Here is a 14,155-nt window from a genome sequence, read left to right on the forward strand (position 1 = left end):
TTTCTGACTGCCCCAGTCCCAGGTAATTATTCTCCATCTCTGTACTTTATCGCTCACGTTTTTTTAATACTCATTTAGGACTGAGTATATTATTAAATTTTTATGGTTTTATGTATGGAGTTTCTTCAAAGGAGACAAGCCAAGGAGGAATACTAATGCTTCTGCCCCTTTGTGGCCCTAGGGCCCTGGGATACAAATGGACCCGCATTGTTTTTGTTGATGAAGTCAACTGGCTTTATTGACACTTTAAGATGGCATGTCTGCAATTATAGTGGATGTGACTGAGCAAAGTGGGAGGTATATTTGTTAAAAAAAATTAGCTATGGCCAGACATTAGTGAATTAAATCTATCCAGTGACTACCCATTGCTGTAAATGGATTTCTTCTGTATAGTATCAACTAAATTCAAATTGACTTTGAGTTCTTGGTAGAGTGTTTGCCTATGTGCCATTTTTTATTTGCTCATTGAGGGCTAAACAATTGCTCATTGAATGGAAGATTTTATAAAATGCATGTCTTTAACTGTTCTCCCTTTTTTTCCCCTTTCAGGTCTTATCACAATGGCTATACTTAGAACATGAGCAAGGAACTCAATTGACTTCTCAAGTAAATTTACCTTGAAAATATGAATGTGGACTGCCTTTTATCTCTATCTCACTCCATTAACATGCTATAAACTATTGAATGATTTACAATAATTATAAATGTATAATATATATTTTAAATTACTCTATAGTTTTATTCAAAGAACTCTAGTACATTATGTTACAGACAGCAGGATGCTCCTGAGTGACACCTAAAAAATTATTTGAAGAAATTCTTTTTATATCTAAATCTATTGTGCAAAAGGCTTTAAAGCACTTGTTATTTTCTCATCTTTTTTCTAATTTACTTTAATTGTTAAGGTCACATGTTCTTCAAAGTTAAAGGCTTAAAAGAGCAAACTGACCAGCATAAAAATAAAATTACATTTATTTCCTGGCTAGGAACATCAGCATTACTATGTAAATTATATTTTGTCCTCTATCATTATAAACAGTTGCCATGATGTTTATAAAAATGACTTGTACAGTTAATGTATAGAGGGTTTTTAAAAAAGCACAAAGTACTAAGGAATCATGCTTATCCTAGAGCTCATAGAACACAGGACATATTTATTTCATCTTCTGAATCACAGAATAAACTGTGGTCCAGATACCAATTATGTGGGATTTTTTTTAAAACCTCATAAAAGTACGGTGACCTCTGTTTGGTCTAAGAATTCTAAAGGAGGGTAGGTATGTGTTTAGTTCGTTCACCCTGGCTTTACCTCTGGATAATGCTTTATGTTGATAGGAAGAAAAAATCACTTTATCTTTCTCCCCAGCCTCTTGCCTAACTGTAAGCGACTAGCCCAGATTGGGATTACCAGATGCCGGGTGGTTTATGTGAGATGATTTTTCACCTTTAAACCCTAAACCAAGTATAGAAAATCCTTGATATTTGTGTCTATTTTATAACAGTCCCTGAAACATTTTTTAAGTTTGTATTTATTACTAAAACAACTTTATCAAAAAAGCCCCAAAGCACAAGTATTTACATTTCTTTATAGCCTCTTCTGATCTCTAACATATATATGCTGTTTTAACTGTTATTATCATAGTAACTGCTCTTTTTTGATTTAGGATTTTTATCTGAGAGCACAATGCATTAAGAGTCTCTTGAAAATCATCTTTCAGATCTTTTTACAGAATGAACTTATGCACTGCTATTATAGTACTCTCAAGGAATATGTGTAAACACAAAATATTTGCCTGAGGTTGGTTTTTGCAAGAAACAGTACTTTGCTTCTAAACTAAAAGCTTTTACATATACTCTTTCATAGAAAATCCTCATTGTTTAACCATTTGGGGAGCATAAATCATTAAACAGATCATGTCTGTACATTGTGTAGTGACTAAAAAGCACATAAATGTTAATGTAATCTATTTTGAACTTTATAAAAAAACCTTATGTTTGGAGGCTATCTTTGTTTCTCTGTCCATCTCAAGTCCTGTGTATGTGTGTATGCAAGTGCACACATGTGTGTGTATGAGCACATTGTAAAGAAAAATTACTTTAAAAAAATAAAAGAAAATGGAGACCCAAGTTTCACATTGACTTATACTTTTTATTTGGGTTACCTACCTCTCACAGTTTTAGCTCTCCTAATTCCTAAACCTGTCTCCTATTCCTGTGAGTTAAATAGGAAAAATAAGTGAAATATGTGAGCTAAACTGTCTTAAGTTTCTTAATTTACTAAGGGAGTTAATTTTTTAAAAAATATTATTGAATAAGTAACAGTTACATGCTTCAAAAATCAAAAACTATAAAAAGGTATACAGTGAAAAATTACTCCTCTCCATCCCTGTCTTCCCCATTCCCTGTCCACTCAGCCCCTTACAAGTGACCACTTTTATTAGTTTAAATATGCTTCTATTGTTTCTATTTTTTATCCAAACACATACATGCAGGTATCCCCTGCTTTTTTGAAAGTTTGCTTTACACTTCTTCACTTTTAAGAAAAACTTACTTAGTACCTGTTTTCCCTAACTGAAAGGAATCTGGAGGATTTCTGCTTTTATGAAAAAAGGCAAAAAGTAAAAATAGCATTCTTTTACAGCACTTACCCTGAACAGCAAGAGTGGGCCCACTAAGCTCCTTCCCCTGGAACCACACTTATCATGTCAGCATCAATCGTCATAGCTTTGAACTGTGTCTGTGAGCATGTGTGCTTTAATCTTGCATCCCTTAGCAAGATGTGGTCTAAGGTAATTGCTTCTTTGCTTTACATCATTTCAGCTTATGAAAGGTTTCATAGGGATGCAATTCCTTATAAAAGCATAAAAATAAGAATGCTTTAGGATAGTGGGGGAAATCTTATTTTTATGCTTTTACATAAAAATGGTAACATGTTCTATACACTATACTGCACCCAGCCTTTTTTTTTTTTTTTTTTTTGCTTAACACTATATCCAGGAAAACGTTTTTATATCAGTAATTAGAGTATCTTCATTCTTTTTATTATGGCTGTATAGTATTTTCTTATATGGCATGTAGCATAATTCATTTTACCAATTCCTTCCTGACCAGTTCTATCAACAATGCATGAGAGTGTTCTTCCACAGTCTCATCAGCCATGTGTTTTGCCAATCTGGTAGATGAGAAATGGAATCTCAGTATAGTTTTAATTTTTATTAATTTGTAAGTGAGGTTGAGTATCTTTTCACAGAGTTATTTATTCATATCCTTTGTCCCCCACCCCCTGCTTTCCAGTGAGTGGGTGGTTTTTATTCTTATTGACTTATAGGAGCTGCTGATGATATGAGTTGCAAATATTTCTTTTCCGTTTATCATTTTTTCTTGACTTATGGTATCATTAGCATGTAACATTTATTCTGAGGTAGTTGAATTTATTAATCTTTTATGGCTTCTGAGTTTTGAATCATAGGTAGAAACTCTACCCCACTCCAAGATCACAAGTCATAGATACATATGTACACACAAACACCAGTTAGGAGATTTAATGATACAATAGCAAAAAACTAAACCAAAAGAAACATAAGTTTAAACTTTAAAAAGTTCCCAAACCTTTAAATTATAAGATACTCCTCATAAACACAAAACTATACTTGAACAAATAGAAAGAATCTGGGATGTTCTTGGGTATGGGTATTCTTGACATCATAAATATTTCTCTTTTTCTAAGTTAAATAAATTTAACATAATTTTAATAAGAATTCCAAGAGGTTTTGGTATCTTTTTTTTTTTTTTTTACCTAGACAAGTTGATTCTAGAATTCATATGGAGAAATAGGCATAGCTAGGAAAACTCTTCAAAAGAGTAAAGGGAGAACTTTTCCCAGAAATTAAAACATTTATATAACTCCAGTAATTCCAACACTGTGGCACTGGCCTATGAATAGACCAATGGAAAATAATTGGAAGTACAGAAATGGACTCAAATACATCCAGGAATTTAGTATATGATAGAAGTGTCATTTCAAAACAGTAGAGAAAAAAAATATACTTGTCAATAAATAGCATGAAAACAACTGGATAGCAATCTAGATAAAAAATGAAGTTGGATCGATGCATTCCACCAGGATCAATACCAAATGGATCAAAATGTTTAATGTAAAAAAATGAAACCATAAAGGTGCTAGACAATATGGGATAATGAATTCTTTTATACATTCGGAAGAGGTTAATTCTTGATGACTCAGTAGCAATATTTCATATCAAGGACTAAATTCGTAACCGATGTCTCCCCTTGGTAGTTGTTTTCCTCCCCTCCTTAGTGTAATTTCTCAGTTTTGTAAAAAGGACCCCCACAAAAATTAATTTCCAAAGTAGATTCCAAGAATCTTCCTATTAGAGATTACTTAATTCAACTCACTTAAGTCTTCCCTTTAATTCAAACTGTGTTGCATTTTGACAGGCTGTAATCATTGAGAACTAGGTGCCTGGCAAGTGATCATACACTGTGTGTCTGCAGTGTCTGGATTTACAGCCCACATTTGAGTGTGTGGTGGCATGGGGGAAGGGCAGAAAAGAAAATGAACCACAAGCAGCCCTTGATCCAATTCTGTGCTGAAGTGTGTGGCATACTCCACAAATGCAGTTGGGGGGACCTGAGCTGGCTGTTGAAGGGTGGGCTTGATTCATAAATGAAAGGAGTTGGTTTCACAAGAAAAGGCAAGGATGAGTGTGCCACAAGGTAAAGGGAGTTGTTTTGAAAGTTTCCAGGGAGATATTTGACTATGATGTGTGTGCCATTATTACCCATCTACCATGGAGAAAACTTTTTCCTGCCATGATTAAAAGGGCCGAACATAGGGTAGTGAAGAAGGAACCAAGCTTACTAAGGGGCCACAGGTATTACAAAGTTTAATCCAGGGAGAAGATAAAGAAGTAGTTGTCATCGTGAAAACAAATATGATTCATTCTAAAAAGCAGTTAGCAAACAGGAAACGCACAGCAAGAGCTATGGCAATAGCTGTAATTATCTGTCACTGCAGGTGTTTCTGCCACCTCAAAATCGTTAGGCCTGCACAATTCTGCCACCCTAGTTCACCTCAAAAAGAGTTGTATAAAGTCTGCATGTAAAGTTTCAGGTTTCTAGAAAGGATTCTGGAAACGAATGTCTCCTAGATATTTTCATTCACCAAACAACTGAGTGGAAAAACTATATAGTAGCTACACAGGAGACACCTATAGGGTTTCAACATGAACACAGAAATAGAACGCTGAGGTTTCAAAACTTTGCTATTATGAAAGAGATTGAAGATTTCAAGTAGCACCTAAAGCCCTGACATTTTAAAAGGAACGATTTAAAATAGACCTAAAAAAACATTGGAGAGGGCCCTGGGACTGGGACCATGTAGCTACACTAGAAGATTCCCCACAGAGCCTAGCTTTATTATCCCAGTAGCAGAATTTCAAGTTAGTGATTATTTCATTAGGAAAATATTTGCTACACCTATAATCTGGAAGTGATAAACAACATACCAGAGCAGAACATTACTCTTAGGGATTAAATACTAAACAAAATGACAAAGAGTTGACTCACCCACTGAGATGAGGTCTTGTCCATCAAAGGCCCTTTAAGTAAGTGATAGGCAGAAAAAAGAGGAATGAATTAGGACAATGGTTTGGAGAGGCTTTATCTGACCAAGAAAGCAAGGAATTACAAACAGACCTAACTCAAGCTGGCTGTTTCCTACATTTTGTTCATTTAGTTTCTCTCTGATTTGCCTGTCAAAAGATGTCCAAAAATTTAAAATGACATGTGCCCTGAGCTGTGTCAGCTTAGTACCTAATAAAAACTGGGTCCAGTTCAAGGAAGATGATGATAGGAAACGTCCAGCTTATTAAATGCATTTCCCAATTAGCTGGGCGATTGCTTTGTGAATCACTGACTTAATGAACCCATAAACCAGGCAGTTTAGGATGTGATGCAGGTAGGTGGGGGAAAGCCCTGATTTAATAAATGAAATTATTTCATGAGGATGTAGACAGATTTTAGTCCACCAGGGTAGAGAAAAACAATGCAAAACCCATCTTGGCAAAATGAAGTGTGAGCTCTTAAGGGGAAAAAATGTGCTTAATGCTGGGATGGATGGATAAATTACTTTTGCACGATTATGTCATGGGAGGCAAGGTTAGGAATAGATTTATTTAGAGAATTGAAGTGAAAGTTCTCCTAATGAACATGCTTTTGGTGCTAATCATTGTACTGGGTAACCTGTATCTTTTGCTGTTCTCAGGCGGTTAGGAAACAGGTGTTTTTCTGTGTGTGTGTGTGTGTGTGTGTGTGTGTGTGTGTGTGTGTGTGTGTGTGTGTGTGTTTTCTTGGTAAACTGTATTATTTAGAACAGTTTGGGATTCACAGCAAAACTGAGCAGAAAGTACAACTCAGAGATTACCCACCATGGCCAGTCTCAATGAGACATTTTGCAAAGGCAATGGAAACCTAGCTATAGGAAGATTGGTATTACTTTGGTGGAAAAAGGGTTTCTTCCAAGTAATTTTTAAGTGAGTGGTTGGATTATTTTGGGGTGACCATGTATTAAGCACTAACTGTGCTAGCACTTTGCAATTGATATCTAGACCCTTGTGACTCCAAGTGTGGCCTGTGGACCAACAACATGGGCACCACTTTTTGGTAATGAAGACTCTCTGGCCCTACCCCAGACCTACTGAATTAGGGTCAGCAGTTTAACAAGATCCCCAGAACATCTGTATGGGCATTAAAAGTTATGAAGCACTGACTGCCTGGCCAAAAGTAGACACTTAAAATAGGCTAACAATCCTGCAACACCTCAAGGCAGATATTATCATGCCCAATTTATAGATGAGAAAACTAAGCTCAAAGATATTATCTAGCCTTTCCAAGGTCTCACAGCTAATAAATTTACGTCTGTCTAGCTTCAGAGTTTATGATGTTACCATTTACAGCATGCTGTCTCCAAAATAGGGAGTCCACTTTTGGGGCAACTCAGTAAAAAAAGAAAAGGAGATAGTATATGTTTACACAACACAAAACAACTAGTCATCTTGATGACAACAGAAAATCAAACCGCTCTCAAGCAAGAAATCACTTGCTCCACTGAAAGACCTTCCCACTTTTTAACCAGTTAATATGGCATTAATGTAGGGAGAAGGCAAGAGAATTAAAATGTGAATCAAGGTACTTTCAGAGACTGCAGTGTGCTGATTAGCCCTGAGGCCAGGCCAGGAGGACTCCTGTAGAACAAAGGAAGATTTCTGCTGGGATTGCTAACAACCCATTCCCCACATCTGTGAAGAGGAAACAGGAAAAACAGAGTCTTTAAGTGGCGCCCTACACAAATAAAGTCATTCATTCCCTATGGCTAAAACCATGGGGAACCTATGGATTAAAGTCTGGAAACTGCCAACAGGCCTTTCACGCTACATATTCTTACCTTTTCATACTACATACTCTTCCCCTTCCTCACTGCGTGTCCATATCAAAGGAAATGGGTTAACAAAGTCTTAAACTATAATTTACAGGAACTAAAGAATGATACATAAACTGAATTCCCTGAACACTCAGGGTCCCTCTCAGTGTCTGCCTCTGAGAGGAGACCACACTCTGTGGAGTGTTACCCTTTTCCTAAAAAAACTTTCCTTTTGACTCTAACTTTGGTGTGTGTGTTGAATTCTTTCTATACTCCCCACCAAAGGACCCTCTTCTTCTCTCGGTACGGAGCTTGGTCTCCCCACCAACTTGGGGTAATTTGCCCTATCCTGCATAAATATCATGTAGTCAGCTAAATATTTCAGAGTAGTCAAGAAACAAACAACCCCCCCCCAAAAAAAACACAAAAACTGGAACAATTATCAAAGCTACTCCCCCTTAACAGTGACTGTTGACCCAAATATGAACCAAACTGCAAACCACAAGCTTTCCCAGAACAAAAAGATTAGCTGTAAACCAAAATAACTGGTAAATGAATTTTAAAAAAAATCAGACCAGTTTGACAATATATAGGCAGGAAGGGTAGGTAGTTTGCTATTTCACTTTCCAATCACCTGTGAGCCTTAAATGGCTGAGAACTGCTGAGCAATGCAATAGGCCCTTTTGTTTTCTGGATAGGTTTTTGGAAGGAATATTACAGGGAAAGGTAGAAAAATCATAATTCCTTGAGCATACCCCCAGTTTAGCAGGAACTCATTAGATCTCAGGAACTTCTCCCCTCTAATCCTGGGAGATTAAGCCATTTCCTTCTCTTTCTGCTGCCCTAATGACCCTGGGGACCTGCATTAATGGATCAGCATGGTTCTTTGGTTTTGCAATGAGCTGATTTGATGATTAATTGCTTCTAGCAGAAATCTGATGAAGTTCTCAACTCAAAGCCCCAGGGATCCAGTTCAGGACAATCTGCCCTCACGGAAAAAAAAAAAAAAGGCCAGGTGAAAAGGCATGCAAACTGGCTTGTGATAGGCCCCTGTAGGGGTTATAACTGACTTTCTACTTTACAATGAAATGACTTGGACACGACTTGCTGTTGTGAACCTAATCCTACTGAAAAGTAGTAAACCTACTGGCTCAACAAAGCTAATTGTCTTTATGCATGAAATCAAATTCCTAATGCACTTCTCTGCCTTAAAAGAACTATTTGGATCACTTTATCCCTCATTCTTTTTTTTTTTAATCTCACATTATAACGATGACAATAGAAAAATTCTGAGATGTTCTGAATTAAATTACAGTGGCTGGAGAGTAAGAAACACAGGAATACTTAAGCAGTTAATAGTCGTGGCTCAACTAACAAGACTGTTCACATTCTTGAATGTGTGTTCAAGCTTCTAATAAACCTCCAGGTGTCTATTAGCCGACCACTAGATGCCACCACATCCTGCATATGCACAATATTCAAGACCATCGCCTGCAACCAATCGAAAGTAGTAAATTTTTCTTCCTTAAGGACTGTTCACTTACGATAGAACTGCCGCCGCTTTACCTTTCCCCATTCCCCTTACCTGTAGCCAATGTAAATTCTTTCAAAACAAGTGATATCATTTCTTTCCCAAAACATAATGTATAAAATTGCCTGGGACAGTGGAAATGTTGACTCTCTACCTGGTGCTGCTGCTGTTTTAGATTTCATGCCCCAGGACCTGGTCCTTTTCTGCCTAGCATATGGCTCAATAAACCCTTCCTTTTAAAAAAGCTTTCAGCTGTGGAAGTTAAGTTTTTTAACATGGACTTTATATTATGGCCAACCTCGCCCTCATGCTAAAAAATATGGTGAACAATACTAAGAACTGAGTCAAAATAGGCCAAAAAAAGGCCATCTAATGTAAAATGGGTAACATTTTAAGAGTTAAAGAATGTTTTTCTAAACATTGAAGAATATTTTAAAACAGTACTTTTAATACTGTATTTGAATGTTTTAATCACCTTATTTTCCCTCTGAAACTTTTATAAGGACTTTTCTAAGATCTGTTTATCTAAATGACCACCTTTGTAAGGTTAGAAGGGCAGTTATTTATCCCTCTTTTGCAGAAGAGGAAACTGAAGCTCTGAGAGTTGAAGTTATTTGCTATCCACAGTGAGGAAGGGGCAGAGCCAAAATTGGCGTCCAGACCATGAGCTGGCCCTCTCTTCTTTCCACTTACCATAGGTTGAAGAAAAAGTACAAGAGTAGCCACAAAATTATCCCCTAAAAAACACAAGACAGCTGATAACATCTCAGGATTATTATATCAGTTGAAAATATCTTTTCACTTTGGAAATTACAAATTACACCTGTGGGTTATTTGGTGAGGGAGGAAACGCTGAGACATGAGTAGCTGCATTCATCATGCATATTGAAGGCTGTGGGTTGTAAGCTGTGATGTGGACTCAGCAATGTCACTTGGATTGGGTCACATAGCTAGCTGCATTCTCCTTTTCCCTCCCTCACTGCTCATTATTCTCTGTCACCTAAGGGGAAGTGATGTGTATTCTGGAAGGCAGGGACCCCTACTCAGAAAGTAGGAAGCTGGGACACTATTGCACTGACTTCAAGTAGAAAGAGGACAAGCATTAGACTGCAGTGTCTCTTGGCGCAAAGTCAGATACCTGCCCCACCTCTGCCTCTGGGGCTGGCTGTGGAGGGAACCATTAGTTTGAATTCATTTCTTCTAAAGGACATACCCCATTGGGTCTGAGTCTGGATTTGTGTATGTGCTGCTGTCCAGTTGAGGAGAGTACGGTGCTCTTTGTGAAGAGCCAGTTAATTTCATGCAAAGTGGAAAGATTTCAAAGCAGTCCAGGGGAGAAAAAATGGGGGATCCAAATTAATTCTTGCCACGAAACCCCACATGGCTTCACTTCTGCTAGCCCCTTCTGGTCTGAGCATGACTTTGATTCATTATTTTCTAATGTTCTGGGCTGCAAAGTGCCCTGTCAAAGCTCTCTTACCCACAAGGGAGTCCTGGGAGTTGGGCTCCAGTTCAGATTATCTCAAGGAATGACCCTTGCAGATATGTAGATAACACAGTCACAATCAGCTAAGGAAGTAAATACCACACATGAACCACTTACATTCGAAAGTCCCCAAATGCTGAAGGTCAGACTATTTGTAGTTAAGGAAGGAATTTCTGGAATTTTCCGTGAGTCTTCCAGGTTTCTCATCCCTCTCATTAGGTAAATGGAATGGAAAAGGGAGATACTTGTTTGGGACAGAACAATGCGTGGTGGGAAAATCAACATGTGAGAGGGCATTTCGTAATATTCAATATAAAGGTAAGAGTTTTTTTCCTAATTATTGAATACATGCATGGAAGAAAACAATGTCCTTACCCTAAATTTTTTTATGTCAAATACCTCAACACTCCTAAAATTCTGGAGAAGGTTCTGGTTTGTGGTAGGGGCTAGATGGACACTTACAAGAGATGTTGTAGAGGGAATTTGGGCAGGGCCAGGAGATTGGGTTGGGCAATTTACTCCTTTGAGCCTGAGATTCTGTGAAAACTAGAGGTTCCAATCCATTTTTTTAAGGTAACTCGACTTTTTAAAGTACAAAATTATAGAGATGGAGAAAAAATTAATGGTTACCAGAGGTTAGGGATGGTGGGAGGGTGTGGGATAGGTGTAACTATAAAGGGAGGGATACACCAGGGAGATCTTTGTAGTGATGGAATAGTTTTGTATCGTGAGTATGGTGGTGGTTCCACAAATCTATATATGTAATAAAATGGCATAGAACTATATACATACATTGTACCTATGTCAGTTTTCTGGCCTCTATATGCTACTATAATTATGTGCGATGTAGTCATTGGGGGAGACTGGGCGAAGGGCTACTTCCTATAAATCTATAATTATTTTAAAATAAAAAGTTAAAAAAAAATCTCAAGCACCATCCTGAATTACTTTTAAGTGCTCCACAAAACCCTTTATTTATCCAATTATTTTCCTTTGAGAGAACCCTACCCCCACCTCCCTAACCCAACATACCATAATGCTATGAAATGAACTACAGACTTAAGAAGGAAGTTTTCCTTTTCCCTCTTAATTTCTTCATTGGGGAAAAAAAGAGAATGCATGTGCTCTCCTTTTACTTTATTCTACAGATCTGCTGTTTTGAATGGAGATACTTGATTGGTAATGCCTTGAGCAGACTGGGAAGGTTCTATATCTGACTAAAGCAGTTCTTCTCACTGTTAAGGAAAAAAGGAAAAACATGTTAAATTCCTTTCATGCCTTAGATTGAATAGAAGCATAAGGGTAGGAAGGAGGGAAAGGGCAGGACAGGAGGGTGTGGGGTCTTGTGGTTCTGAAATAAGAGGCACCAGGCTACTGCATGAAGCAGAGAGGCTCCTTTCAGCTCAGAGGGAGCTGTGCTTCTGGGGTTGAGAAACATGGAGAAATTGCCCCAGAAGATCAGGCACTTGGAAAAATAATTCAGCTAGCTTCAGAGAGGGAGGAAGTTTGCATTGCATGTGAAAATGTGTACCAACTTCCCCTCCCCACCTCCCCCAATACATCAGAAGAGCAGACAGGGCCTAAGCCCTTCAGTGAGAACAGGCAGTTGTAACAGGCAGGTTATAAAGGAATTTGGGATGGAAGCACTGTCACAGGCTATCAGCTTCCTGACACTATCACCCAGAGGCCCCATCTTGGCCTTTGTAGATTCCATGCATCTCACTGAAATTTCTTCAGTACATCTCATCTAGCCCATGCAACCAAGCACTTGACTGTAAGCTCTCATATTCTCTAATTTTGAGTTGCAGGGCCCTGTGTTCAAATCCTAGTTCTACCACTTACTAGCTATGTGATCTTAGGCAAGTTGTCTTAACGTTTCTGCTCTTCAGTTTGCTCATATGTGAAACGGGAGTAATACCTGCCTTACACGGTTTGTAAAGTGTCTGGCACCTAACAGGTGCTTAGCAAAAGTTACCCTTCTCTTTGTCCACTGTTTCCCCTGTGAATGCCACATCACTCACTAGACTGTAAGCTCCTTGAGAGAGCTTCTTTCTGTTCTTTTTGCCACAGTACCTAGCAGAGGGCTGGGCAATCAGCATGTTGTAAGTCCTTGTTGGCTAGGCTAACTGGAGCTTTCTTGGCTGCCTCAGTGATGTTATGAAGACCCAGAAATGGGCATAAGAGAACATCAATATTCCATTTCAAATATAGGAAGGTAATATGCTGAATTCATTACTTCCTTGCTACACTGTTATAATAACACTGTCCATGTGATAAGGCCTGTTTTTCATACAAATATAATTTTAGACAAATATTATGTAGCTCAAGTAAAACTAAAGTCAATGGTTTAAGTACTTTGACAAAATGGTTTCTTAATCAATTTATCAGATGTACAGCAGGAAAAAAATCACTTACAGACTGATATGCTCATTACCACAGAATTCAGAAGGTTATCAAATATAGCAAAAGAATCTGAAATCAACCCGCTCACATCTATACTCCAGTCATTGTCTTGAGACCATACCTCAGTCTACAGTCATTTGTAAGGTACAGTGGAAAGAGTAATGGATCATGAAATGAAGACCAGAGCTACAGTAGTCCCAGATTTAGTCATTCATTTACTCATTCAGCCAACAAAAATTTACTGAGCACCTACCACAGGTCTAGGTTCTATGCTTCACAGACATGAATCTGCTCTGCACGGAACTTCCTGTCAGTAGGTGTGTGACCTGTGGGAAGTCATTTCACCTCTCTGGCTCTCATGCTCCCCATCTGTCAAATAGTGACAAATCTATTTATATCATAATTATGAAAATTCTGTGAGGAATACAGGGGCCAGAGCCTTACAGACTGTGGATTGTTCTCTATTATGTTCCGCTATGCAATGGTTACACGAATACCTTGTGATCATTTGAAAATTATGTCCAAAGTCTATTCCAAGGGAGATGAGCATGATCTGCCTACTTCATTTTCCTTCTTTACATATTGGCAAGACAACCGAGATGGGAGTGAGCAGGAGGGCCAGAGGGCTCTGTTACACTGGGCTGAAGTACTATAGCAAATGGCACCCCGCTCTGTGTTCTCTAATGAGCTGGATTTCAGATATAGTTCTTGTTATAGGTTGAATCGGGTCCCCCAAATAAATATGTTGAAGTCCTAGCCCCCAGGTACCTTGAATGTCATCTTATTTGGAAATAGGTTAAGATGAGGTCATTAGGGTGGGTCCTAATCCAATATGACTGATGTTCTTATAAGAGGGAAATTTGGACACGGACACAAACATAAGGAGTACACATACATATGCAGAGGGGGAAAGGCCATGTAAAGATGAAGGCAGAGATTGGAGTTATGCAACCACAAACCAAGGAAAACCTGGGGCTGGAAGAGGCAAGAAAGATCTTCCCCTAGAGACATCTGGAGGAGCATGGTCCTGCTACACCTTGATGTCAAACTCCTAGCTTCTGGAACTGTGACAGAATAAATTTCTTTTGTTTTAAGCCACCCAGTTGGTGGTAATTTGTTATGGCAGAACCTAGGAAACTAATACAGCTCTCAAACAGAAATAACCCCACTGTGTACTTCCCTCTACCTTCCATGTAGTCATGGTGCCCTTCCTTTTCTGTACATGAATCCACATAAAAGTGATGCCTTGATCCAATGTCTTAAAATGTGGGTCTCCAGAATGGCAAAGGAGCTT

General features: G+C 38.2%; 2 protein-coding genes across 19 annotated transcripts in view; one reads left to right on the forward strand and one right to left on the reverse strand.

Moving 5' to 3' along the window:
• Nucleotides 1-2,133, forward strand: part of MOSPD1 (motile sperm domain containing 1) — a 36,836-nt gene extending 34,703 nt beyond the window's left edge. For 3 of the 4 annotated variants that reach the window (XM_011383847.2, XM_023525294.1, XM_023525293.1), the window contains one exon: nucleotides 550-1,672. In XM_011383847.2, coding sequence (XP_011382149.1) covers nucleotides 550-581 — 32 coding nt within the window. In that variant the 3' untranslated portion in view covers nucleotides 582-1,672. Of the gene's footprint in view, nucleotides 1-549 lie in introns of all 4 variants that reach the window. The other variant, XM_011383851.2, reaches the window with a different exon arrangement.
• The window catches only part of FAM122C (family with sequence similarity 122C), a 127,139-nt gene that overhangs the window by 49,746 nt on the left and 63,238 nt on the right, over nucleotides 1-14,155 (reverse strand). The window contains exon 11 of one of the 15 annotated variants that reach the window (XM_023525279.1): nucleotides 5,590-5,621. The exons of 12 other annotated variants lie outside the window; for them this stretch is intronic. In XM_023525279.1, coding sequence (XP_023381047.1) covers nucleotides 5,590-5,621 — 32 coding nt within the window. Of the gene's footprint in view, nucleotides 1-5,589; nucleotides 5,622-11,547; nucleotides 11,694-14,155 lie in introns of those variants that run through there. 2 more of the 15 variants (XM_023525290.1, XM_023525289.1) reach the window with 2 other exon arrangements.

This window comes from Pteropus vampyrus, unplaced genomic scaffold (assembly GCF_000151845.1).
Source record: "Pteropus vampyrus isolate Shadow unplaced genomic scaffold, Pvam_2.0 Scaffold548, whole genome shotgun sequence".
Lineage (NCBI taxonomy): Eukaryota > Metazoa > Chordata > Mammalia > Chiroptera > Pteropodidae > Pteropus > Pteropus vampyrus.